The sequence below is a fragment of the Mustelus asterias genome, chromosome 23 (genome assembly GCF_964213995.1).
Source record: "Mustelus asterias chromosome 23, sMusAst1.hap1.1, whole genome shotgun sequence".
Classification (NCBI taxonomy): Eukaryota; Metazoa; Chordata; class Chondrichthyes; order Carcharhiniformes; family Triakidae; genus Mustelus; species Mustelus asterias.
The window spans coordinates 59980386-60008351 of NC_135823.1; the positions used below are offsets into that span (position 1 = coordinate 59980386).

Genomic DNA, 27966 nt, shown 5'->3' on the forward strand with positions numbered 1-27966 from the left:
GAGCGTACGCAAATTGTGTGACACTTTGACTACCACTGGGCCAAGGCTGATGACCTCAGCTGAGATGGGGAGGGCATCGATAGGATCCTCCTGTTCCATATGGTTCGGTCACACAGCGAGTTAACTTGCTTTTTTTGTCGTACATTACTCTGATGTTCGTCTTCTGGAGCCCAGCTGTCCCAGGTCCCCAGATGAATTGATAAATGGGCTGCTTGTAAAACAGCCACGCACAGTTATGAAGGCATTTATATTTATCAGCGTTCCCTTAATCCCATCAAGTGCTTTCGCTGTCCAGCTTGTAAAAGTTGACTTTAGAAACCTCTCCAGACATTCTTTACAATCTGATTATGGATCTTCCAACACAGATGGAGAACTTAGAACAGTACAGCACAGAACAGGCCCTTCGACACACGATGTTGTGCCGAGCTTTATCTGAAACCAAGATCAAGCTATCCCACTCCCTATCATCCTGGTGTGCTCCATGTGCCTATCCAATAACCACTTAAATGTTCCTAAAGTGTCTGACTCCGCTATCACTGCAGGCAGTCCATTCCACACCCCAACCACTCTCTGCGTAAAGAACCTACCTCTGATATCCTTCCTATATCTCCCACCATGAACCCTATAGTTATGCCCCCTTGTAATAGCTCCATCCACCCGAGGAAATAGTCTTTGAACGTTCACTCTATCTATTTCCTTCATCATTTTATAAACCTCTATTAAGTCTCCCCTCAGCCTCCTCCGCTCCAGAGAGAACAGCCCTAGCTCCCTCAAACTTTCCTCATAAGACCTACCCTCCAAACCAGGCAGCATCCTGGTAAATCTCCTCTGCACTCTTTCCAGCGCTTCCACATCCTTCTTATAGTGAGGTGACCAGAACTGCACACAATATTCCAAATGTGATCTCACCAAGGTCCTGTACAGTTGCAGCATAACCCCACGGCTCTTAAACTCCAACCCCCTGTTAATAAAAGCTAACACACTATAGGCCTTCTTCACAGCTCTATCCACTTGAGTGGCAACCTTTAGAGATCTGTGGATATGGACCCCAAGATTTCTCTGTTCCTCCACAGTCTTCAGAACCCTACCTTTGACCCTGTAATCCACATTTAAATTAGTCCTACCAAAATGAATCACCTCACATTTATCAGGGTTAAACTCCATTTGCCATTTTTCAGCCCAGCTTTGCATCCTATCTATGTCTCTTTGCAGCCTACAACAGCCCTCCACCTCATCCACTGCTCCACCAATCTTGGTGTCATCAGCAAATTTACTGATCCACCCTTCAGCCTCCTCCTCTAAGTCATTAATAAAAATCACAAAGAGCAGAGGACCAAGCACTGATCCCTGTGGCACTCCGCTAGCAACCTGCCTCCAGTCCGAAAATTTTCCATCCACCACCACCCTCTGTCTTTGATCAGACAGCCAGTTACCTATCCAATCGGCCAAATTTCTCTCTATCCCACACCTCCTCACTTTCATCATAAGCCGACCATGGGGGACCTTATCAAACGCCTTACTAAAATCCATGTATATGACATCAACTGCCTGACCTTCATCAACACACTTAGTTACCTCCTCAAAAAATTCAATCAAATTTGTGAGGCACGACTTGCCCTTCACGAATCCGTGCTGACTATCCCAGATTAATCCGCATCTTTCTAAATGTTCGTAAATCCCAGAAAGTCGGTGGAACTGATTAAACGAAAAAAATATATACAGCCGGCAATTGAAACCCAAAGCGGTGTGGAGAAAGGCTAATCATTTTTAGAGTGGCCTGGAGCCAGACTAATACATCGGACTCATTTCCCACACCTCTGCCCTCGCGTCTTCCCTCTCCCAAGAATGATCCCTGGAATGAAGAGCTTGTCGTATGAGGAACGGTTGAGGACTCTGAGTCTGTACTTGTTGGAGTTTAGAAGGATGAGGGGGGATCTTATTGAAATTTACAGGATACCACGAGGCCTGGATAGAGTGGACATGGAGAGGATGTTTACACTAGTAGGAAAAACTAGAACCAGAGGGTGCAACCTCAGGCTAAAGGAACGATCCTTTAAAACAGAGATGAGGAGGAATTTCTTCAGCCAGAGAGTGGTGAATCTGTGGAATTCTTTGCCGCAGCAGGCTGTGGAAGCCAGGTCATTGAGTGTCTTTAAGAGATCCCCCCTCATTCATCTGAACTCAAGTGAAAACAATCCTAATCCAGTCAATCTCTCCTCATACATCAGTCCCGCCAACCCCGGATTCAGCCTGGTAAACCTTTGCTGCACTCCCTCGAGAGCAAGAACACCCTTCCTCAGAAAAGGAGACCAAAACTGCACACAATATTCTAGGTGTGGCCTCACCAAGGCTCTGTATAATTGCAACAACACAGCCCTGCTCCTATACTCAAAACCTCTCGCAATGAAGACCAACATACCATTTGCCTTCTTTACCGCCTGCTGCATCTGTATGCTTACCTTCAGTGACTGGTGCACAAGGACACCACACTCCCCTCTCCCAATTTACAGCCATTCAGGTAGACTTGGACCGAAGCAAGAGGTTCTGAGGAACAAGCCACCATCAGTGATGAGAGCACAACCATCTTTCCATGGCACTCACCTTCTGAACAAACTGTTCCACTCTCGTCTGCAGCCCCCACACTTCAAACTTGACTGTGACTTGCTTGTATGAACACATGACGGGTGAGGGGTCATCTCGCCAGCCTTCTTTGAGGGGACCCCGACCAGTTTTCACTGAAGCAAAATACCGCAGATCCTGTTGGCACAAGAGATTGAGCTGTGGGTTAAACAGGAAACGCGTGTAAGATGTGGGGTGGGATTCTCCAGCTGCGCTCGCCCCAAAACCGGAGAATCAGACTCAAGGTCAATGGACCTTTGCGTGGCCCACCCTTCCCCCCCGCCCACTGCAATTCTCGTGCCGCGAGCGGTGCTTAAATCACCAGCTGAAGAATCCATTACCCATGTTAAACAGCTCTCATTGAGTCATCGAGTTTTACAGAACAGAAAGAGGCCCTTAGGTCCATTGAGTCTGCCACGGCCATCAAGCACCAATCTATTCGAATCTCAATCAAGGACCCCATGCACCCCGGACATATACTCTCTTCCACTGGGAAAAAGATACAAAAGTCTGTGATCACGCACCAACCGACTCGAGAACAGCTTCTTCCCTGCTACCATCAGACTTTTGAATGAACCTACATTATATTGAGTTGATCTTTCTCTACACCCTAGCTATGACTGTAACACTATATTCTGCACTCTCTCCTTTCCTTCTCCCCTATGTACTCTATGAATGGTTTGCTTTGGTGTGCAAGAAACAATACTTTTCACTGTATGCTAATACATGTGACAATAATAAGTCAAATCATTTTCCAGCACTTAGCGCGTAGCGTTGGATGCCAAGGTGTTTCAAGTGCTCATCTAAATGCTTCTTAAACGTTGTGAAGGCTCCCACCTCTACCACCCTCTCAGGCAGCGAGTCCCAGACTCCCACCACCCTCTGGGTGAAAACATTTTTTCTCAAATCCCCTCTAAATCTCCTGCCTCTAACCTTAAACCATATCCTCCCCCCCACCCCCCGCCGCCCCCTCGCCCCCCCGGCTATTGATCTCTCTATGAAGGGGCAAAGTTCCTTCCTGTCTTTGTCCCTCATAATTATTTACACCTTGATCAGTTCCCCCCTCCTTCAGCCTTCTGTTCTCTAAGGAGAACAACCCCAGCCTAACCAGCCTCTCTCCATAGCTGAAACTCTCCGGCCCAGGTTGATGAATCCCCTCTGCATCCTCTCTCGTGCAACCACATCCTTCCGATAGTGTGGTGACCAGAATTGCACAAATACTCCAGAGCAACGGGCAAGTGGTGATGAAACTTTTAGGCGGGATTCTGACTCAGAGGCTTTCAGTCATAATCCCACAGACGGTAGCTTCGCACCATCTTGGTCAGTTTTAGCCAATGAAGGCGGCCATTGCTGAGCTGATGGAGCGCACAGCCATTTACATCTCCTCCCTCTTGTCATTCAACATTCCACCGTCAGGAAGGCGACTCTCTCGCAATGCTGCCCACGTGCCCCTTATTGAATCATAGAATTCCCTACAGTGCAGAAGGAAGCCATTCGGCCCATCGAGTCTGCACTGACCACAATCCCACTCAGGTCCTATCTCCATTACCCCATACATTTACCCTAGCTAGCCCCCCTGACATTAAGGGACAATTTAGCACGGCCAATCCACCTAACCAGCACGTCTTTTGGACTGTGAGAGGAAACTGGAGCACCCGGAGGAAACCCACACAGACATGGGGAGAACATGCAGACTCCACACAGACAGTGACCCGAGGCCGGAATTGAACCTGGGTCCCTGGAACTGTAAGGCAGCAGTGCTAACCACTGTGTCACCGTGCCACTCTCCCTCTTTATCCCAAATCTTGTCTGTCCTGGTCCTCCCATGCTGACACTATAGACACCAACGCCACAACTTTCTCAGAAGACTAAGGAAATTTGGCATGTCAGCTACGACTCTCACCAACTTTTACAGATGCACCATAGAAAGCATTCTTTCTGGTTGTATCACAGCTTGGTATGGTTCCTGCTCTGCCAAAGACCGCAAGAAACTACAAAAGATTGTGAATGTAGCCCAATCCATCATGCAAACCAGCCTCCCAACCATTGATTCCGTCTACATTTCCGCTGCCTTGGAAAAGCAGCCAGCATAATTAAGGACCCCACGCACCCCAGACATACTCTCATAGAATCCTACAGTGCAGGAGGAGGCCATTCGGCCCATCGAGTTTGCACTGACCACAATCCCACCCACACTCTATCCCCACAACCCCATGCATTTACCCTAGCTAGTCCCCCTGATACCAAGGGGCAATTTAGCATATCCAATTAACCAAACCCGCACATCTTTGGAGTGTGGGAGGAAACTGAAGCACCCGGAGGAAACCCACGCAGACATGGAAGGAATGTGCAGACTCCACACAGACATTGACCCAAGCCGGGAATCGTACCCGGGTCCCTGGCGCTGTGAGGCAGCAGTGCTAACCACTGTGCCGCCCACTATTCAATGAGGATTTGAACCCAGTATCGACTATTAACGAGACAGGTGCTCTAACCAACTAAGCCACAGAGCCTGACAGATCTTCCACCTTTTTCCATCGGGAAAAAGTCTGAAGTTATGTACCAACTGACTCAAGAACAGCTTCTTTCCTGCTGCCGTCAGACTTTTGAATGGACCTACCTCGCATTAAGCTGATCTTTCTCTACACCCTAGCTATGACTGTAACACTAGAGTTTAGAAGGATGAGGGGGGATCTTATGGAGACTTATAAGATAATGCGGGGGCTGGATAGGGTGGAGGCGGAGAGATTCTTTCCACTTAGTAAGGAAGTTAAAACTAGAGGACACAGCCTCAAAATAAAGGGGGGTCGGTTTAAGACAGAGTTGAGGAGGAACTTCTTCTCCCAGAGGGTGGTGAATCTCTGGAATTCTCTGCCCACTGAGGTGGTGGAGGCTACCTCGCTGAATATGTTTAAAGCGCGGATGGATGGATTCCTGAGCGGTAAGGGAATTAAGGGTTATGGGGATCAGGCGGGTAAGTGGTACTGATCCACGTCAGATCAGCCATGATCTTATTGAATGGCGGGGCAGGCTCGAGGGGCTAGATGGCCTACTCCTGCTCCTATTTCTTATGTTCTTATGTTCTTATGTACTACATTCTGCACCCTCTCCTTTCCTTCTCTATGAACAGTATGCTTTGTCTGTATAGCGCGCAAGAAACAATACTTTTCACTGTATACTAATACATGTGACAATAATAAATCAAATCAAATCAATTCAAATTAGTCAGCCATGACTCAGTCTCAGAATCTGAAGGTTCTTGGTTCATCCCCATTCCAGGTGCTTGAGCATGAATCTAGGCTGAAGCGGTAAGGGGGGATCAGGATGTTGAATTTGATGAACAGCCATGATCATAATGAATGGCGGAGCAGGCTCGAAGGGCCGAATGGCCTACTCCTGCTTCTAGTTTCTGTGTTTCTATGTTTTATTGCCGCTCTGAGGGAGTGCTGCATGGTCAGTGGTGTTGCCTGATGGATGAAACGTTAAACTGAGGCCCCGACTATTCTCTTAGGCATCTGAAAATCTCCCTCAGGTGTCCTGGTCAATATTTATCCCTCAAGCTACATGTGTGGGTTTCCTCCGGGTGCTCCAGTTTCCTACCACAGTCCAAAGCTGTGTGGGTTCGGTGGATTGGCCATGCTAAATTGTCCCTTAGTGTCAGGGGAACTAGCTAGGGTAAATGCTTGGGGTTGTGGGGATAGGACTTGTGGTCGGTATGGACTTGATGGGCCGAATGACCTCCTTCTGCACTGTAGGAGTCTATGATTAAAACAGGTGATCACCTTGCTGTTTGTGGGAGCTTACTATGCAGAAATTGGCTGTGAGGTGCTTCGACACATCCCGCGGACACGAGAGGTGCTACTTAAATGCAAATCTTGTTTTCAAGAGTGACCCGAGGAGGCATCCATCTCATTCCGCTATCCGCCCCTTCCCACACCCTCTGACAGGAAGCGCTTGACCTTCCCTGGATTCGGAAACCAGTCACAAAGCTCGCAATGCCACCTTACAGAATGGAATTTCTGGGAAGGTTCTGGACAGCAGTGACAAACCTCGGCTGGTCCAAAAATAAACAACCTGAAACGCAAATAACTCGCACCTCAGGCAATGTCATCGCGCAGCGCCTTATCCACCTCTGGGAGGTGGGGGAAAAACAGATCACTGTAAGCCATGACAAGACAGGAGTGTAAACAGGCACGCCCGCATGCTGTGACAGATCCAGCTAATTACCCCACGCAGGGCAAGTGATGCAGAGAGGCTGATGAACAGGTGGACAAGGGCACTGGAGTGACACAAGCATGCAGAGAGCCAATTAAATCTACTGAGGCCTCGCGGTGCAAATGTAGGTTAAATGGGTAAAACTGAATCAGGAATAACATGATTGTAATGACTTCAAATAGGCCCATGAAGTTGGGCCTCTTAGAGTACGAGCTCCCTGATTGAGGTCACAATTGCCTGTCCAATCAGAGAACCTCACTTTTAAAGTTTATTTATTAGTGTTACAAGTTACATTAACACTGCAATGAAGTTACTGTGAAAATCCCCTAGTCGCCACACCCCGGCGCCTGTTCGGGTACACTGAGGGAGAATTTAGCATGGACAATGCACCTAACCAGCACGTCTTTTGGATTGTGGGAGGAAACTGGAGCACCCGGAGGAAACCCACGCAGACACGGGGAGAACGTGCAGACTCTACACAGACAGTGACCCAAGCCTGGCGTTGTGAGGCAGCAGTGAGGGTTAGGTTGATTGGCCAGGTTAAAAAATTGCCCCTGAGATGCGCAGGTTAGAGGGATTAGCGGGTAAAATATGTGGGGGTAGGGCCTGGGTGGGATTGTGGTCGGTGCAGACTCGATGGGCCGAATGGCCTCCTTCTGCACTGTAGGGATTCTATTCTATGATACTGTGCCACTGTGGAAGTGCCAGGTCTTCCGACATTCCAGATTCTGTCTTTGTACTTGAAGCACTCTTGGGAGTGGAATTGGGTTTGTAAATAAAGGGAATCTAGTGAAGGGCCGCCGGCCTCTGATGAGTTATTGCAATGACTTGGACAGCAATTATTCCCGAGTGTTGTGCCGCCTTGGCAGGGACTCTGTGGTGCTTGTCTGCTGCTTTTTCAGTGAATTGGCAAAGTGGGAGACAAGAGTGTGTCTAGGTCTGGTAGCCCAATGGAATCAGCATGTTTCTCAGAAGAGGGGATGGCATAAGCGTAATCATCACTCACCAGTCACCGGAACTGGCCAACACTCACTGGATTTTCACCAGATCACCACTGACGTGCTGGCAACTTCCACAGCCATCTTTTGGTGACCGCACGGTGGCACAGCGGTTAGCACTGCTGCCTCACAGCGCCAGGGTCCCGGGTTCAATTCCGGCCTCGGGTCACTGTCTGTGTGGAGTTTGCACATTTCTCCCTGTGTCTGCGTGGGTTTCCTCCGGGTGCTCCGGTTTCCTCCCACAGTCCAAAGATGTGCGAGGCAGGTGGATTGGCCATGCTAAATTGCCCCTTCGTGTCAGGGGGACTAGCTAGGGTAAATGCATGGGGTTATGAGGATAGGGCCTGGGTGGGATTGTGGTCGGTGCAGACTCGATGGGTCGAATGGCCTCCTTCTGCACTGTAGGGAATCTATGATTCTATGTGACAAGCTTGCGAACGTGGTGAGGAGTCCACAGAAACCTCCAGCATCTTGCGGAAGCTATTGAGACGAACAGCCAGCTCCTGTGTGAGCCGGGAGCACTGCCTCTGGACATTCAGGATGCAGCATGATGTGTGAAACACCTGAACATCCACCTGCCAAAGACCTCAACATGGGCTTAATGACAAAACCCAGCCTTGGTGACGGCTACTTATCCTTGCAACACATCGCCCCATCCCCCAAGGTGAGAACTTGTGACCAAACCTTTCCCCAATTAATCTCCATTGTTTTTAATCACAACTGGAGCAACGCACTCAATTTTCATTTATTCATTCGTGGGACATGGGCGTCGTTGGCTGGCCAGCATTTATTGTCCATCCCTAGTTGCCCTTGGAGGGCAGTTGAGAGTCAATCACATTGCTGTGGTTCTGAAGTCACGTGTAGGCCAGACCAGGTAAGGACGGCAGATTTCCTTCCCTAAAGGAAGGGGGCAGCACGGTGGCACAGCGCCAGGAACCCGGGTTTAGTTCCCGGCTTGGGTGACTATCTGTGTGGTGTTTGCACGTTCTCCTTGTGTCTGCGTGGGTTTCCTCCGGGTGCTCTCGTTTCCTCACACAGTAAGAAGTTTAACAACACCAGGTTAAAGTCCAACAGGTTTATTTGGTAGCAAATGCCACTAGCTTTCGGAACGCTGCCCCTTCGTCAGGTGGAGTCCTAAATGCGTTCTCCACTCCACCTGACGAAGGGGCAGCGCTCTGAAAGCTAGTGGCATTTGCTACCAAATAAACCTGTTGGACTTTAAACTTCTTACTGTGCTTACCCCAGTCCAACGCCGGCATCTCCACATCATTCCTCACACAGTCCAAAGATGTGCAGGATTGGCTATGCCAAATTGCCCCTTAGTGTCAGGGGGACTAGCTAGGGTAAATGCATTGGGTTGTGGGGATAGGACCTGGGTGGGATTGTGGTCGGTGCAGACTCGATGGGCCAAATGGCCTCCTTCTGCACTGTAGGATTCTACGATTCTAGTGAATCAAATGGGTTTTTATGACAATTGACAATGGTTTCATGGTCTTCAGTAGATTCGTAATTCCAGATATTTTTTATTGACTTCAACCGGCTGCCGTGGCGGGATTCGAACTCGGGTCCCCCAGAACATTAGCTGAGTTTCTGGATTAATAGTCTAACGATAATACCACTAGGCCAACATCTCCCCACTGACGGTGAATGAGGGATAAACAGGATAGTATGGATAACTGCCCTGCTCTTCTTCGAAGTAGTCCCGTGGGATCTTCAACACCATCCCGAGTGGGCAAACAGGCCCTCAATTTAATCACCCATCCAAAGGTCAGTGCCTCTAACAGTGTCGCACTCCCTCAGTAATGCACTGACTTGTCAGACCTGGAGCAGGTGAACCCAGGATGTTGAGAGTCAGAGACAAACCTGCAGAGCTACAGCCGACGCAGCTAAAGATGCACCAAGGTCATGTGTGTGTAGGTTGCCTGGTAATCCAGGTAGGAGCTGAACATTGCAAAGCAATTACTGTGCCTCATCCCTCCATTGCTTAGCTCGCCAAAGCCACTCACCTCTGAACTCTTGTAGTAACGGTCAGGAATTTCATCGTAAGCGATGTCTAGAAAACACACCTCGTGGTCCGTGTGGTTTTTGTCAGAATCAAAAATCTGCAGGGATATGGGGAAGGAATGGAGTTAGAAACTGTGTTCACCTCAACCGCAAATGCAACATTTATCAGAGGAAAGCTTCCATTCCTTGTGGAGTTCGTGTTCTCCCATTTTATACGATGGAGGCAGTTGAAGATCGGTGCAGCAGACACTTGCTCACGTACAGTATACACAGGCTGTGAGAACTGGTTGTGAACACAAGCGGTATACCCGTCAGCTTTTCTGTTCGGGTCAATTGTCAACAAGTACATTTTCCAGAGTTCTTTTCTTCCCCCAAAGCATCTGCCGGAGTTCGACAGCAAACTAGAGTTAGGAGCTGAACATCGCAAAGCAATTACTCTGCCGCCATCCCTGTGGAGTCTCTGTACCAGCTCTGGCCAGCCTTATTCCAATGGGAGCCCCATGAGAAGTGGGATTGCGAGTGGGCATTTCACCCCCCCAGGACCTAGTCAGTTGCCCACTTGGGCGGCATGATGGTGCAGCGGTTAGCTGCCTCACAGCGCCAGGGACACGGGTTCGATTCCCGGCTTGGGTCACTGTCTATGTGGAGTTTCCATTTTCCTCCCCGTGTCTGCGTGGGTTTCCTCCGGATGCTTCGGTTTCCTCCCACAATCCGAAAGATGTGTCGGTTTGGTGCATTGGCCATGCCAAATTCTCCCTCAGTGTACCCGAACAGGCACTGGAGTGTGGTGACTAGAGGATTTTCACAGTAATTTCATTGCAGTGTTAACGTAAGCTGACTTGTGACACTAATAAATAAACTTTAAAACTTAAACCTTAAAAAGATCTTTAAACATTATCTGCCGTGGTAGGATTTGAAGCCGGGTCCTCAGAGCATTAATTACCCTGGTGCTCTGGAATACTAGTCCAGTGACAATACCATTGTGCCCCTACTTCCCTCACCATGAGAGGTTGGATAAACTCGGTTTGTTCTCACTGGAGCGACAGAGGTTGAGGGGCGCCCTGATAGAGGTTTACAAGATTATGAGTGGCATGGACAGAGTGGATAGTCAGATGCTCTTTCCTAGGGTAGAAAAGTCATGTACTGGGGGGCATGGGTTTAAGAGGCGAGGGGAAAAGTTTAGAGGAGATGTGTGAGGCAAGTTTTTTACACAGAGGGTGGTGAATGTCTGGAACGCGCTGCCCGCGGAGGTAGTGGGAGCAGGTACGATAGCGGCATTTAAGGGCAACTAGACCAATACATGAATAGGATGGGAACGGAAGGATATATGAGTGTATATGGTTTTAGTTTAGACAGGCATCATGATCGGCACAGGCTTGGAGGGCCGAACGGCCTGTTTCTGTGCTGTACTTTTCTTTAATCTTTGAAGCATGGGAGGCAGATGCCAAACTTGAAATCAGCTGGAACAGAGTGACGATTGGAGTTGCTCCGTCCACACGGTCCCACACCCTACCCATTCCTGCTGAAGGGAAGGGGGGTCGCTGGAGACTATCCACTATCGCCTCCCTCTGGGTGTCTGGATAAAGTACAGCTTTGGAACCTGTTGGGCCGACCTGCAGGATTTGCTATTTGATCTGTCGCTAGACGGGGGTAAAGTGAATAGAAGATGCTGTCCCATGTGACTGGATGATAAAGACTTTGCCCTCAGTAGCTTAGCAGCAATACAACCCGTCATGAAGCATCAACATGGAAAATGTAAGTCAAGGCACATCGATCTTCAAGGAAAAACAAACATGAGAATAAATATGTGTTCAGCGCTACAGCACAATGATTGCTGTGTAACACAGTCGAAAGCTGTGATCGAAAATAAGACTCACGTGATCATTGCACCCGTTGTTGTCTTCATATTTTGTCTCGATGTAAATGGAAAATTTTGGCAAAAAGGAGCACTAGGGAAAATGGAGAAGAAACAGTGAACACACACCTCGCAGCAGCGCACCAGAAACTCACGTCAGCGCTCCACCGAGGACTGTCTGTCAGGCAAAGCAAAGTGAGCGTAAACAAACTCATGCCACTATTTTTAAAGAAGTGCAGTTGATTTCTCCCCAGTACCCCGGTCGATTCTTAAACCTCAAACACCATCTCTGACAAATGGTCGAGAGCTTCAAGTTTCGAGGTGTCCAGATCACCTGTCCTGGTCCCCCCATGCTGACACTATAGTTAAGAAAGCCCACCAACGCCTCTACTTTCTCAGAAGACTAAGGAAATTTGGCATGTCGGCTACGATTCTCACCAATTTTTACAGATGCACCATAGAAAGCATCCTTTCCGGTTGTATCACAGCTTGGTATGGGCTCCTGCTCTGCCCAAGACCGCAAGGAACTACAAAGGGCTGTGAATGAAGCCCAGCCCATCACTCAAACCAGCCTCTCATCCATTGACTCTGTCTATACTTCCCACTGCCGCGGCAAAGCAGCCAGCATAATTAAGGACCCCACACACCCCGGACATTCTCTCTTCCACCTTCTTCTGTCAGGAAAAAGATACAAAAGTCTGAGGTCACGTACCAACCGACTCAAGAACAGCTTCTTCCCTGCTGCTGTCAGACTTTTGAATGGACCTATCTCGCACTAAGTTGATCTTTCTCTACACCCTAGCTATGACTGCAACACTACATTCTGCACTCTCTCATTTCTTTCTCTATGAATGGTATGCTTTGTCTGTATAAAGTGCAAGAAACAATACTTTTCACTGTATGTTAATACATGTGACAATATTAAATCAAATCAAATCAAAAATTATCTGGCCATTTGTCACATTGCGGTACAGAGATTGGGTGCCACATTTTCCTATATTCCAACATTTGTTGGTTATAAGGTACTTTGGGACATTCTAAAGTCATGTCGACTCTCGATTCAATTGGCTGTCATGGCAAATGGCAAATCAATGGAGTAATCTGTCAACTCGCTGATTCTATTTAGTATCGTAAAGGAGGACTCATCAAATGACTTATCACAATGGGACGGCCAACAAAATAAAGCCCAGAAACCTCGAGCGTCTTCCAAGAGCCAAGAGTGAAAATCCTTTAAGTCTACAATGCTTTTCAACTTAAAGAACTGTTTGAGAACATGTGACTTGTATCTTGTAACTCTGCTAAAAATCTAAGTGCATGTTTCATTTAGCTTTCCTTGTGCGTCATGATGTGGAGATGCCAGCATTGGACTGGGGTGGGCAGAGTAAGAAGTCTCACAACACCAGGTTAAACAGGTGTCCACTCACTTGAAGCAGCGCTCCGAAAGCTCATGATTCCAAATATGGGCAGCACAGTAGTTAGCACTACTGCTTCACAGCGCCAGGGACCCGGGTTCGATTCCCGGCTTGGGTCACTTTGTGTGTGGAGTTTGCACATTCTCCCCCTTGTCTGCACAGGTTTCCTCTGGTTTCCCCCCACATTCTGAAAGATGTGCTGGTTAGGGCGCATTGACCCGAACAGGCGCCGGACTGTGGCGACTAGGGGAATTTCACAGTAACTTCATTGCAGTGTTATCGTAAGCCTTACTTGTGACTAATAAACTTTAAACCTGTTGGACTTTAACCTGTTTTGTGTGTGTGTGTGTGTGTGTGTGTGTGTGTGTGGTGTTGTGTTTGAGGGAGTGCGTATTTTGCTTTCCCCACACTCTCAGAAATCCCACCACCTACTCCTACTGACACCCCTCTTGCCAAAGTGTCCCTACTTTTTTCCTTCCAAGCGTTTGCTCCCCTGCTATCGAGATCATTGGACTTTTGTTGGCTAAGGGTACCGAGAGATATGGAGCAAAGGTGCAATCTAACTGAATGGTGAAATGGCCCAAAGGTCTACATGGCCTGTGCTATGTTGCTCTGATACAGGGCACGGTGACACAGTCTTTAGCACTGCTGCCTCACAGGGACCTGGGTTCGATTCTGGCCTTGGGTCACTGTCTGTGTAGAGTCTGCACATTCTCCCCGTGTCTGTCTGGGTTTCTTCCAGTGCTCCAGTTTCCTCCCACAGTCCAAAGATGTGTAGGTTAGGTAGATTGGTCATACTAAATTGCCCCCTAATGTCAAAAGATGTGCTGGTTAGGTGGATTGGCCGGCTAAATTGCCACATAATGTCCAAAGATGTGTAGGTCTGGTAGATTGGTCATGCTAAATTGCCCCACAGTGTCCAAAGATGTGCAGGTTAGGTGGATTGGCCATGCTAAATTGCCCCATAGTGTCCAAAGATGTTTAGGTTAGGTGGATTGGCCATGCCAAATTGCCCTTTAGTGTCCAAAGATGTGTAGGTTAGGTAGATTGGACATGATAAATTGTCCCATAGTGTACGAAGATGTGTAGGTTAGGTAGATTGGTCATGCTAAATTGCCCCTTAATGTTCAAAGATGTGCGGGTTAGATGGATTGGCCATGCTAAAGCGTAGGCCTGGCTGAACTGCTCTTTCGGAGAGTTGGTGCAAACCCGATGGGCTGAATGGCCTCCTTCTTCACTGTAGGGATTCTGTGGAATTTGAGAGGTCTCTTAATGTCATACTTTACAGCCTCAGATCACACTCCATGGACTCAAAAGATATCCATTTCTAATTATTTTCTGCTTTGTGTTTTTATTTTGACGAACAAGAGTGCCACGTCAGACAGTGATGGATAGCAAGACTTCTGCAAGCAAATCATAAGGATTGTCAAACAGTACCGGAGATTCATCTCACCATGGCTATGATATTCCCCAGTAAATGCATCATCCAGCTAAACAACTGACAACTGCAGCATCCGACATAGAGCCACGCTGACAGCTTTGCAACGACAAGCATTATTTTTTGAGCAGCAGTGTTACAGGGAGAGTGGGGATTAAAAGAAAAACAAGCCTCAAACAGGGAAGGAGAAGGGACAGACATTGGCAAATGGTTACAACTCCCGCGTACGAGATTGATCCGAATGACATGCACATTCTCCCAAATCATTGGGACTGGAGCTAGACTTCTTGGCCTCTGCACACCTTAACAAAAGGAAGGCTTTCTAATTATAGCAGCAGCGAGATTCAGGAGCCTGGACTGCGTCTCTCAATCTGAGGTTCGCCATGGCAACCAAAATGCGACATTTGTGGATTGCCTGCATAACTACCAAGGCTGCCACGTAGCCCAAAACGACTTGTGCCACCACCGACCATTTGTGCATTCTGCCAATCACAACACTCCTGATTGCTGGAATCTTAAAAGATAATGATAACATTACTGAGTGAAGCTACGCTGGGAGATACATGAGGCAGTTGTGGTTTTATTTATTTATTAGTGTCACTAGTAGGCTTACATTAACACTGCAATGAAGTTACTGTGAAAATCCCCCAGGATCTCCACACTCAAGCGCCTGTTTGGGTACACTGAGAGGGAATTTAGCACGGCCAATGCACCCTAACCAGCACGTCTTTTGGCCTGCCTCTTTAACCTGTGATTAAACCTCTCTCCACTCGCATTGTCTGTACCTATAAAGACTTGATTACCTGTCAAGACTCACATTCCATTCATTATCTTGTAATTGAGTCTCTGTCTATATATGCCCTGTTTGTGAACCCAACTCCCACTCACCTGATGAAGGAGTAGCGCTCCGAAAGCTCGTGCTATCAAATAAACCTGCTGGACTTTAACCTGGTGTTGTGAGACTTCTCACTGTGTCTTTCGGACTGTGGGAGGAAACCGGAGCACCCGGAGGAAACCCACGCAGATACGGGGAGAATGTGCACAGACAGTGACCCGAGGCCGGGAATCGAACCCGGGTCCCTGGCGCTGTGACGCAATGGTGGATGCAGGGAAAGTTGAAGTGGCGTCCGTTTCTAATCTGCCATTCAAAAGTTTAGATCCTGGGTGGAATCATTAATTGCACTGCAGTTAAGAAATTTGTAAAGCCCTCAGTGACATCTGATCTTGTTTGTCTACATTCACTACGACGGCTGGAAAAAGATGTCTAATTACTCACTGCTCATATGACTTGCGCTCTGCACTTATTTTGAATAGATTCCATTCAGTGTCTGCGGTGTATCTGTGAGTCCGAACTGCCTTCTGATTCTAATTTGACCCAAATTAATAGCCCTGATGAATGGAGGATTTATGTCCCGGCCAGGCAGAGACACAATTAATTTAAGTATTTCCTTGTTCCAGTCACTCGGGTCGAAATAATTGTTTGTTGTTAACCTGAAGTGGCTGAGACCTAACATCGCAGAAGCTGAGGAGCGAAAGACTCTATGAACCACTGCTTGTGCTCGGGGGCATGAGGCTGATTTCCACAACAACAGAAAGAGATTGGAGCAGTGCAAAGATGTGCAGGTTAGGTGGATTGGCCATGCTAAATTGCCCCTGAGTGTCAGGGGGACTAGCAGAGTAAATGCAAGGGGTTGCAGTGATAGGGCCTGGGTGGGATTGTTGTCGGTGCAGGCTCGATGGGCCGAATGGCCTCCCTCTACAGTGTAGGGATTCTATGATTCAGCGCGTCAGCATGCTAAGTGGGCGGCACGGTGGCACAGCGGTTAGCACTGCTGCCTCACAGCGGCAGGGACCTGGGTTCAATTCCCAACTTGGGTCACAGTCTGTGCAGAGTCTGCACGTTCTCCCGTGTCTGAGTGGGTTACTTGTGACACTAGAATCACTAGCCTACTTGTGACACTAGAATCATAGAATCCCTACAATACGGAATGAGGCCATTCGGACCATCAAGCCTGCACCGACAACAATCCCATCCTATCCCCCTGACCGCACATAATTAGTCTGCTAATCCTCCTGAAACTAGCGTCAGTTTAGCATGGCCAATCAACCTAACCCAAACATCTTTGGACTGCGGGAGGAAACTGGAGCGCCTGGAGGAAACCCATGCAAATATGGGGAGAATGTGCAAACTCCACACAGACAGTGATCCAAGCCAGGAATCGAACCCGGGTCCCAGGCACTGTGAGGCAGCAGTGCTAACCACTGAGCCATCGTGCCACCCCACTAATAAATAAACTTAACTAAGAAGCAAAACCAACGTATACCTTGGATACACTGCAATAGCTTCCAGACAAGGTACACGGGTAGCACTTCAGTAACGAAGCTTGTTTAACTGTTACTAACCAATGCCATCTTCACACCAAATATGTTAGCATCTATTGGGAAGGTGATAAAACTGTTTTTTTGTGGATTCCAATGATGAGCTTATGAATGAACTTGGCACAAAGTACCTTCCAACGCAGATGCTTCTGCTTAGAATACTGTTGAGGCATTAAAAAAAAAACAAAAGCCAAATAAAAGCAAAACGCTGCGGGGGCTGGAGGTCTGAAACAATGTTGGAAACACGCAGCAGGCCTGCCAGCACCTGTGGAGAGGGAAACAACAGTTAACCGTTTTGAGTCCGTGTGACTGTCTTTCAGGGCTCTGAGGAGTCGCACAGCTTGGAAACGTTAACTCCATCTCTCTCTCTCTCCACAGGAGCTGTCAGGCCTGCTGAGATTTTCCAGCACTTTCTGCTGTTGTTGCAAAATATATTGGGCTGGTGAAGCCTATTATCCCTCCATGCACATATTGAATTGGACAGCCATGTTAAGTTGCAACTCAGGGAAGTCTCCTTTGGTACAGGAGACACAGTTGAGATCAGCTGTAATTACAGGGTAGTCGTTTCTACATTAGCTTGCTGTGGTGCTCGGAGAAATACCTTTTCTTTTGATGGACAAAGAGCACTTACCAGAGCAACTACCTACTTCTCTTCAAGATATATTGGTGGCATGGTGGTTAGCACTGCAACTCACATCACCAGGGACCCAGGTTCAATTCCGGCCTTGGGTCACTGTCTGTGTGGAGTTTGCACATTCTCCCGGTGTCTGCGTGGGTTTCCTCCGGGTGCTCCAGTTTCCTCCCATACTCCAAAGATGGAAGCAGCAGTGCTAACCACTGTGCCACCATGCCGCCCCCATCTCACCTCACTTCATTTGACTTATTATCATAGGATCCCTACAGTGCAGAAGGAGGCCATTCAGCCCATCGCGTCTGCACCGACCCCAGGCCCTATTCCCGTAACCCCACATATTTACCCTGCTAATCCCCTAACACTAAGGGACAATTTAGCATGGCCAATCAACCTAACCCGCACATCTTTGGAGTGTGGGAGGAAACCGGAGCATCAGGGGGAAACCCACGCAGACACGGGGAGAATGTGCAGACTCCACACAGACAGCGACCTGAGCCGGGAATCGAACCCGGGTCTCTAGTGCTGTGAGACAGCAGTGCTAACCACTGTGCCACCATGCCATCCCTTAGTGTCCCAAAATATTTAGGTTAGGGGGTTAGAGGGGAAAAGATGTGGAGTTAGGTTAAGGGGATAGGACCCGGGTAAGATGCTCTGTGAGAGAGCTGGTGGATACCCGATGACCGAATGGCCTCCTTCTGCACTGTAGTGATTCTATAGCATCTGGAGGCAATGATCTCGTACTCCATTTCTCATTATATATCAAACAATTTTTTGGTGGGAATTACAAACTCAATGACGAAAGATTTATTAGTACTAGAGATTCAAACAGTTTTTTGTTAAAAGTTGGTGACAATCACTCCAGTATCAGCTGGAAGATTGACTGGTCCAGAGATAAAGTTACTCAATCCAATGAAGAGGCCGAGCTTCAGAAAGGCTATTGTTTTCACCCAAGTAAAGCTTGACCAACCATGATGGCATCCATCCTTTGCTCACTAATTGTCAAGTTTGTACCAATGAGCACTGAACCAAGTCTACTGAATACAGAGATCACTCCACGTAAATCATTTACTGATGACTGAAGTGTAACATTTTTATTTAATCACTATTGGTTGGATTCAAACACAACTCAGTATTGTCAGTTGGACTATCTAGTATTTTATAACTGTGTGGCAGAGTGGCACAGTGGAAGCGTGCTGAGCCCATAGCGCGTGGGGCGGGCTTGGTGGCACAGTGGTTAGCACTGCTGCCTCAAAACCCCCCCGGTGACCCGGGTTCAATTCCCGGCTTGGGTCACTGTCTGTGCGGAGTTTGCACATCCCCCCCGTGCCTGCGTGGGTTTCCTCCGGGTGCTCCGGTTTCCTCCCACAGTCCGAAAGACCTGCTGGTTCGGTGCTAAGTTCTCCCTCAGTGTTACCCGAACAAGCGCCGGAGTGCGGCGACTAGGGGATTTTCACAGTAACTTCATTGCAGTGTTAATGTAAGCCTATTTGTGACACTAATAAATAAATGTAAACTACCAGCACAAGAGGGATTGATAGAATAGACCTGGAAAGGAGCAATCTAGAACAAGAGGTCATAGTTTTAGGACAAGGGATGGCAGATTTAAAACAGAGATGAGGAGAAACTATTTCTCTCAAAGGGCGGTGACTCTGTGGAATTCATTACCCCAGAGTGCGGTGGATGCTGGGACAGTGAGTAAGTAGGTTTAGTTATTTGTCACAAATAAGGCTTACATTAACACTGCAATGAAGTTACTGTGAAAATTCCCCTAGTCACCGCACTCCGGCACCTGTTCGGGTTCACGCACCTAACCAGCACGTTTTTCACACTGGGAGAAAACCGGAGTACCCAGAGGAAACCCATGCAGACACGGGGAGAATGTGCAAACTCCACACAGAGAGTGACCCAAGCTGGGAATCGAACCCGGGTCCCCGGCATTGAGAGGCAGCAGTGCTAACCACCGTGCCACTGTAAACTTGAGGAAAAGGTGGACAGATTTTTAATCAGTAAAGGGTTTGAAGGGCTATGGGGAATGGGCAGGGAAGTGGAGTTGAGAGCAGCCATCATCATATTAAATGGCGGAGCAGACTGGAGGGGCTGAATGGCCTACTCCTGTTCTCCTTTTGATAAATCACATTAAAGCCACATTTCCATATTGTGTGATCTTGTGCGACCCTGTTTGATACTAGTAAGGACAGAAAGAGGCCATTCAGCCCCTGAAGTGTGTTCTGTCACTCAGTCGGATTATCTCATTTACCCACATGGAATCCACATCTTTAATGAATATCCTTAACAAGCAAAAATCTCTTCATCTGTGCTTTGCGATTTTCAGTTGACCTGGTTACAATAACATTTTGGGTGGAGAATTTCTGATTCCAGTATACACATCTGGTGCAGAAGTGCTTCCTGATAGGGGATAGAACGGTGGGTGGTCCTGGGCGCAATGCTTTGTCAGCGGGTCAGTGAGAGACTCAATGGGCCGAATGGCCTCCTTCTGCACTGTAGGGGTTCTATGATAGCACCACTGAATAGCCTAATCACAGGAAATAGTTTCTCCTTATCTACCCTGTCAAACGCGCAGGACCTCTGGCAGCAGACTGCAATGGTGGGGGAGCGCACCAAGCAGGGAAACCGGCCTCGATATGAAGGCAGGAGTGTCTTTGGCAAGCTCTTGGGCAGAGTCAGATGCCAAGAGATGAGGGAGAAAGCAGTACGGATAAGGCCCAAACTTGTGCGCGGCAGTGCAGCAGGAGCCAATGCAGGGAATGGTCCAGCTCGAAGCTGCTGGGGATGGCTAAAGAGTCAGGAAATGGGAATTGGAGGCCTAGTAAGGCTGACTAGCAGCACGGAGGCACAGTGGTTAGCACTGCTGCCTCACAGCGCCAGGGACCAGGGTTCGATTCCTGGCTTGGGTCACAGTCTGTGCGGAGTCTGCACGTTGTCTGCGTGGGTTTCCTCCGGGTACTCCGGTTTCTTCCCACAGTCTGAAAGGCGTGCTGGTTAGGTGCTTTGGCCGTGGTAAAAGGTGGATGGTAGAATTTGAATTAAACGTCTAATGATGACCATGATTGTCGTAAAAACCCATCTGGTTCACTAATGTCCTTTAGGGAAGGAAATCTGCCGTCCTTACCTGGCCTGGCCTACATGTGACTCCAGAGCCACAGCAATGTGGTTGACTCTCAACTGCCCTTTGATTATGGCCTCACCAGCCACTCAGGTCAAGGGCAAGTCAGGATGGGCAACAAATGCTGGCACTTGATAGAAGAATAAAGAAAAAAACACACTTGGGAGTACTTATTTGTTAAGGAACTGAAAGCTCCGTTCTCCAATTTCCCTCCACCCACTCTGTGAACTAATGTCTGGCCTCCTCTCAGTATCTCCACAGAAAGGCTGAGATCACGATCATGTTTTGTGTGTGATGCTCATCCTGTCACTGGGACATTGGCCTCACCACCCTGCAGCCCACACATCAACGTGAACAATTGAATCGCGCTGGAGAACTTTTATTCCAAACAGAGGTTGGCGAAAGTCACAGCTCCAGCGGGGAGGAAAGGCCCATTCTGAGCAAAATGCCACTCTAAACGTGCCAATCAAGCACAGAATTGGCATAAAGCTTTGCGTGACAAGATAAACCGGGGCCCTGTCTACCCTGTCAGCGGAATGTAAAAGATCCCACTGCACTATTCCAGATGAACAGGCAAGTTCCCCCAGCATTGTGGCCATAGGCATGGTGGTTAGCACTGCTGCCTCACAGCGCCAGGGACCCGGGTTCGATTCCCCGCTTGGGTCACTATCTGTGCCAAGTCTGCACGTTCTCCCTGTGTCCGCATGGGTTTCCTCTGGGTGCTCTGGTTTCCTCCCACAGGCTGAAAGATGTGCTGGTTAGGTGCATTGGCCATGCTAAATTCTCCCTCAGTGTACCCCGAACAGGCGCCGGAGTGTGGCGACTAGGGAATTTTCACAATAACTATGGGATATAGAAACAGAAGATAGGAGCAGGAGGAGGCCATTTGGCCCTTTGAGGCTGCTCCCCCATTCACCATGATCATGGCTGATCGTCCAACTCAATAGCCTAATCCTGCTTTCTCCCCATAGCCTTTGAATAGAAATGCTGGGCAGAAGGGAGTGGGAGGGTCGGAGGGGAAGGCAGTGGCGAGTGGAAGGTTGGGGACGCGCGGGAATGTCCGGGAAGAGGGGCCAGGAGCAGTTTGTTTTTAAAATAGACTGAGCATGCTCAGTAACCACAATGAAATAAAAAATGGCAGCAGCAATCTTGAGGAACATCCTTAATTTGCCAACCATTCCAAAAACTGGCTCTTCAGACACATTTTATACAGGAGGCAAAACAACCAAACCACAACCCCCAACTACAGTGATAGAAAGTTACCAAAGCCGGGGAAAGTCTAATCTCAACATTGGTGATTTTTGGTTCCCTTTTCAAAGGAATAATTTTCCATTTTCTTCTTCTGAATTGTCTTTTTATGGAATAAAGATGCTATAATTGTAGTGCCACCTTATGACATAGAATCCCTACAGTGCAGAAGGAGGCCATTTGGCCCATCAAGTCTGCACTGAAAACAATCCCACCCAGCTCCTATCCCTGACACCCCACATATTTACCCTGCTAATATCTCGAACATACACATCCCAGGACACTAAGGGGTAATTTAGCATGGCCAATCAACCTAACCCGCACATCTTTGGACGTGACAAATCCAAGGCAGCCAAGGGACTTCACATTAGCAGCACGCCTAGATCTCTTTAGATTAAAGCAAAATACTGTGGATGCTGGGATCTGAAACAAAAACAGAAAATGCTGGAAAATCTCAGCAGGTCTGACAACATCTGTGGGGAGAGAATAGAGCCAACGCTTCGAGCCTGGATGACCCTTAGTCAGAGCTCCGACGAAGGGTCATCCAGGCACGAAACGTTGGCTCTATTCTCTTCCCACAGATACTGTCAGACCTGCTGAGATTTTCCAGCATTTTCTGTTTTTTGACCTGGATCTCTTCACCGTGCACCCAGCTGGTCAACTGAATTGGGTTCAATACAAAAGCTTTGCTTGGTGAATGTCAGCTGTATATTAAAACAAAGAGTCTTCCATTTACACCTTGTCTTTGGTTCAAAATGGAGGTGTCATTGTGATCGACTAACAATGCCACCATTCTCTCCGCGAGAGCGATATGGGGATTTATTTCGCAATGAGGCTGTGACAGTGCCTTCCATCAGTCAGACAAATAATAAATTCCTTCAGGCATTTTCCTGCATATTATTCACAAGCGAGAAGTAGATAATATTTCACTATTCAGCCATGACGAGCAGAATACTCCTTTTCTCCAACAGTATATTTGCTCTTCCCCTCGTATCCATCTGACAGTCAAGATTTGAGAGACATGTCCTCCAGAGCCTGTTCATTGATTCCGAAACCATCCCAAATGACCTGTTCATAGAATCATAGAATCCCTACAGTGCAGAAGGAGGTCATTCGGCCCATCGAGTCTGCACCGCCCACAATTCCACCCAGGCCCTCTCCCCATAACCCCATACATTTACCCTAGCTAGTCCCCTTGACACTGAGGGGTAATTTAGCGCGGCCAATGCACCTAACCTGCACATCTTTGGACTGTGGGAGGAAACCGGAGTACCCGGAGGAAACCCACGCAGACATGGGGAGAATGTGCAAACTCCACACAGACAGTGGCCCAAGCCGGGAATCGAACCCGGGTCCCTGGCGCTGTGAGGCAGCAGTGCTAACCACTGTGCCGCTCCAATTTGTCATTCCCTGACCGGGAGTCGAACCCAGGCCGCGGCAGTGAAAATGCCGAATCCTAACAACTAGACCACCAGGAACGTTCCACCCATTCCAAGGAAAAACATCCAGGGGCAGGATTTTCCGGCCTGCCAGCCGCGTGTTTCTGCTGGCGGGATTCTCTGGTCCCGCTGCAGTTGACTGATTTCCCATTGACGCCACCGTGAAAACAGCGGGAGGGGGTGCACCACCGGTGGGAGCAGGGAATCCAGCCGGTGTGAACAGCCGGAGAAGCCCAGCCCCCAGGTTTCCCCATGTGGGGAGCCAGTGGCATAGTGGTATTGTCACTGGACATATACCTCCCCTCTGCCCTAAACCTGTAAGCTCATACATTTCCCATGGCTAATCAGTCTAACCTTGGGACACTAAGGGGCAATTTAGTACGGCTAATCCACCTAACTTTTGACTGTGGGAGGAAACCCACGCAGACATGGGGAGAATGTGCAAACTCCGCACATACAGTCACCCGAGGCCGGAATTGAATCCGGGTCCCTGGCGCTGTGAGGCAGCCGTGCTAACCACTGTGCCACCCTACTGTGGGGAGGCCGCTGCTATTGAGGAGCAAATCACCCCACCCAACGGCAGTGCTGTCCGATCAGCGACATTTAGCCGACTGGCTCTCTAAACTGCCACTCTAATTGGGCCTCTGATTGTTTAAATCAGATTCTGGCCTTTGTTTAGCGCAGAGTCCATCCTGACACATCTCCTTGGCAGCAGCAACGTGAAGGAGGGGGCCATCCTTGATGCAACCCCCTGCTACTTTCCCAGTAATCCCACCTCCATGCCCATTAACCGGGGCTGGGAAAATCCTTGTCCACAGGTACAGGAGTGGACCATTCAGCCCCTCAAGCTGGAGGTGCCTCATAGCACCAGGGATCAATTCTAGCCTCGGGTCACTGTCTGTGTGGAGTTTACACTTGGACTTTGATAACACAGTGCCATCCACTGTGTTATCCCAGTTTAACAACCCTTACTAAATCCAAATCACACTGGATGACAAATCATGACGGAAAGCCATTTGTTACTGGGCAGGCCTGCTGAAAAATGTTCTTTTCACTGCATAGGGGACTTTTTCAGAGTGAGCATCATTAGCTGCCTCACAGCGCCAGGGGCCCGCATTCAGTTCTGGCCTTGGGTCACTGTCTGGGTGGAGTCTGCACTTTCTCCCCGTGTCTGCGTGGGTTTCCTCCGGGTGCTCCGGTTTCCTCCCACAGTCCAAAGATCTGCAGGTTAGGTTGATTGGCCGTGCTAAATTGCCCCTTAGTGTCAAGGGGATTAGCAGGGTAAATATGTGGGGTGAAGGGTGGGTGGGATTGTGGTCAGTGCAGTCTCAATGGGCCAAATGGCCTCCTTCTGCACTGTAGGGATTCTACGATTGGATTGTGGTTGACGTGCATCTTACGTCCATTTCTCTTTCCGGGTCAGCAGGGGGAGGAAGATTGGGACAAATGGGTGGCTCAGTAACCAGGAACCCACAGCCATCCCTACCCCAGGCAGTGGATGCACTGCATCACAGGCACGGCAGAAATGCAGCAACGCAGGCACGGCAGAAATGCAGCAACGCAGGCACGGCAGAAATGCAGCAACGCAGGCACGGCAGAAATGCAGCAACGCAGGCACGGCAGAAATGCAGCAACACAGGCACGGCAGAAATGCAGTGTGCTCTGAGGCACATCTTGTCAGGGAAACCATCGCAGGTCACAAAATATAAATCTCCTTAATTAGGGGCGGCACGGTAGCACAGTGGTTAGCACTGCTGCTGCACAGCTCCAGGGTCCCGGGTTCGATTCCCGGCTCGGGTCACTGTCTGTGTGGAGTTTGCACATTCTCCTCGTGTCTGCGTGGGTTTCCTCCGGGTGCTCCGGTTTCCTCCCACAGTCCAAAGATGTGCGGGTTAGGTTGATTGGCCAGGTTAAAAAAAGTTGCCCCTTAGAGTCCTGGGATGTGTAGGTTAGAGGGATTAGCGGGTAAAATATGTGGGGGTAGGGCCTGGGTGGGATTGTGGTCGGTGCAGACTCGATGGGCCGAATGGCCTCCTTCTGCACTGTAGGGTTTCTATGATTCTATGATTCTAGATTAACCTCCATCTCTCAATAAATGTAACTGATGATCTGTGAAGAAGCAGATTCCAACAATAAATAAAATAATTTGAAGTATTGGAAATGATGTTCCTTCCTAAGTCATCGACGTCGGTTTTTAAATTACTGGGAAGCTTTTTGTGACAATTGACATGTTGATGACTTTTCCGACTCAATCTGAGGTTCGAAAGGCAATCTCTGACTCTGCGCGCAAAAAGGTTTGCAGCATATTAATTCAAGCGTGTTGCTGTATCAGATTTCAGTAATAGCATGCTTTGGGATTTCAGGTCTACTTGAGAATCGATTTCAAAGCTCGTTCCTTCGAAACGGGGACAGCTCATCTCTCTAATGCGCTGCCGTGGCTGAAACAAGAGGATAAAGTCCAGAGACACGCAGCCTAAATGGATTAATTCCTTCAGGCCCTCACCGGCCCCAGCTGCTCATCACCCAAGTGTGATTAACAATCGACATTAACGGGATGCGTAACGCAGAGTGAAAAGGGTTCAAAGTTCAAAAATCCATCGTGATGAATGGCACTCATTCTAAGTGGTTAAGAAGCAAGAATCTCTGTAGTCAGTGAGAGAGATTGAGTGCTGGGAAGGTCTTGGGATATAAACAAGCCAATATAGCACCCATTTTAAAGTTTACTTATTTATTAGTAACAAGTAAGGCTTACATTAACACTGCAATGAAGTTACTCTGACATTCCCCTTGTCGCCACATTACGGCGCCTGTTCGGGTCAATGCACCTAACCAGCATGTCTTTCAGACTGAACCATAGAACCATAGAACATTACAGCACAGAAACAGGCCTTTTGGCCCTTCTTGTCTGTGCCGAACCATTTTTGTGCCTAGTCCCACTGACCTGCACCTGGACCATATCCCTCCACACCCCTCTCATCCATGGACCTGCCCAAGTTTTTCTTAAATGTTAAGATGAGGCATTCACCACCTCATCTGGCACTTCATTCCACACTCCCACCACTCTCTGTGTGAAGAAGCCCCCCCTAATATTCCCTTTAAACTTTTCCCCCCTCACCCTTAACCCATGCCCTCTAGTTATTTTCTCCCCTAGCCTCAGTGGAAAAAGCCTGCTTGCATTCACTCCATCTATACCCATCATAATTTTATACACCTCTATCAAATGTCCCCTCATTCTTCTACACTCCAGGGAATAAAGTCCTAACCTATTCAACCTTTCTCTGTAACTCAGTTTCTCAAGTCCCGGCAACATCCTTGTAAACCTTCTCCGCACTCTTTCAACCTTATTAATATCCTTCCTGTCATTAGGTGACCAAAACTGCACACAATACTCTAAATTCGGCCTCACCAATGTCTTATACAACCTCACCATAACATTTTAACTCCTATACTCAATATTTTGATTTATAAAGGCCAATGTACCAAAAGCACTCTTTATGACCTTATCTACCTGTGACGCCACTTTTAGGGAATTATGTATCTGTAGTCCCAGATCCCTCTGTTCTACTGCACTCTTCAGTGTCCTACCATTTACCTTGTATGTTCTACCTTGGTTTGTCCTTCCAAAGTGCAATACCTCACACTTGTCTGCGTTAAACTCCATCTGCTATTTTTCAGCCCATTTTTCTAGCTGGTCCAAATCCCTCTGCAAGCTTTGAAAACCTTCCTCACTGTCCACTACACCTCCAATCTTTGTATCATCAGCAAACTTGCTGATCCAATTTACCACATTATCATCCAGATCATTGATATAGATGACAAACAACAATGGACCCAGCACTGATCCCTGTGGCACACCACTGGTCACAGGCCTCCACTCAGAGAAGCAATCCTCCACAACCACTCTCTGGCTTCTTCCATTGAGCCAATGTCTAATCCAATTTACTACCTCTCCATGTATACCTAGCGACTGAACCTTCCTGACTAACCTCCCATGCGGGACCTTGTCAAAGGCCTTACTGAAGTCCATGCAGACAACATCCACTGCCTTCCCTTCATCCACTTTCCTGGTAACCTCCTCGAAAAACTCTAATAGATTGGTTAAACATGACCTATCATGCACAAAGCCATGTTGACTCTCCCTAATAAGTCCCTGTCTATCCAAATATTTGTAGATCCTATCTCTTAATACTCCTTCCGATAATTTACCTACTACTGACGTCAAACAATAATTTCCTGAATATATATATCCACAGACCGCAAAGCATCCAGCTATTATCCCAGTCTCCTCTTAAATCAGCCAGTTACTAAATCAGCACTTCAAGTTTATTGAAGTGGGAGGAAACTGGAGCACCCGGAGGAAACCCATGCAGACATGGGGAGAATGTGCAAACTCCATACAGATAGTGACCCAAGCTGGGAATCGAACCCGGGTCCCTAGCGCTGTGAGGCAGCAGTGCTAACTACTGTGCCACCATGCCACCCAATCCTTTCAAAAAGGATGAAAGGACTAACACATTAATTTCGCACCAATACTTGGTAAAATGGTGGAATCAGTTATCTGTGTGTCAAGCAGGTTGACCTGTGACCCTAATATTTATGGT

General features: G+C 48.2%; 1 protein-coding gene across 2 annotated transcripts in view; it reads right to left on the reverse strand.

The window, feature by feature from the left end:
- Positions 1-27966, reverse strand: part of LOC144510829 (cytoplasmic phosphatidylinositol transfer protein 1-like) — a 232938-nt gene that overhangs the window by 66832 nt on the left and 138140 nt on the right. For both annotated transcript variants that reach the window (XM_078240774.1, XM_078240775.1), the window contains 3 exons: positions 11714-11785; positions 9839-9934; positions 2602-2757 (listed from right to left, as the gene is read on the reverse strand). In XM_078240774.1, the coding sequence (XP_078096900.1) occupies positions 2602-2757; positions 9839-9934; positions 11714-11785 (324 nt within the window). The remainder of the gene's footprint in view (positions 1-2601; positions 2758-9838; positions 9935-11713; positions 11786-27966) is intronic.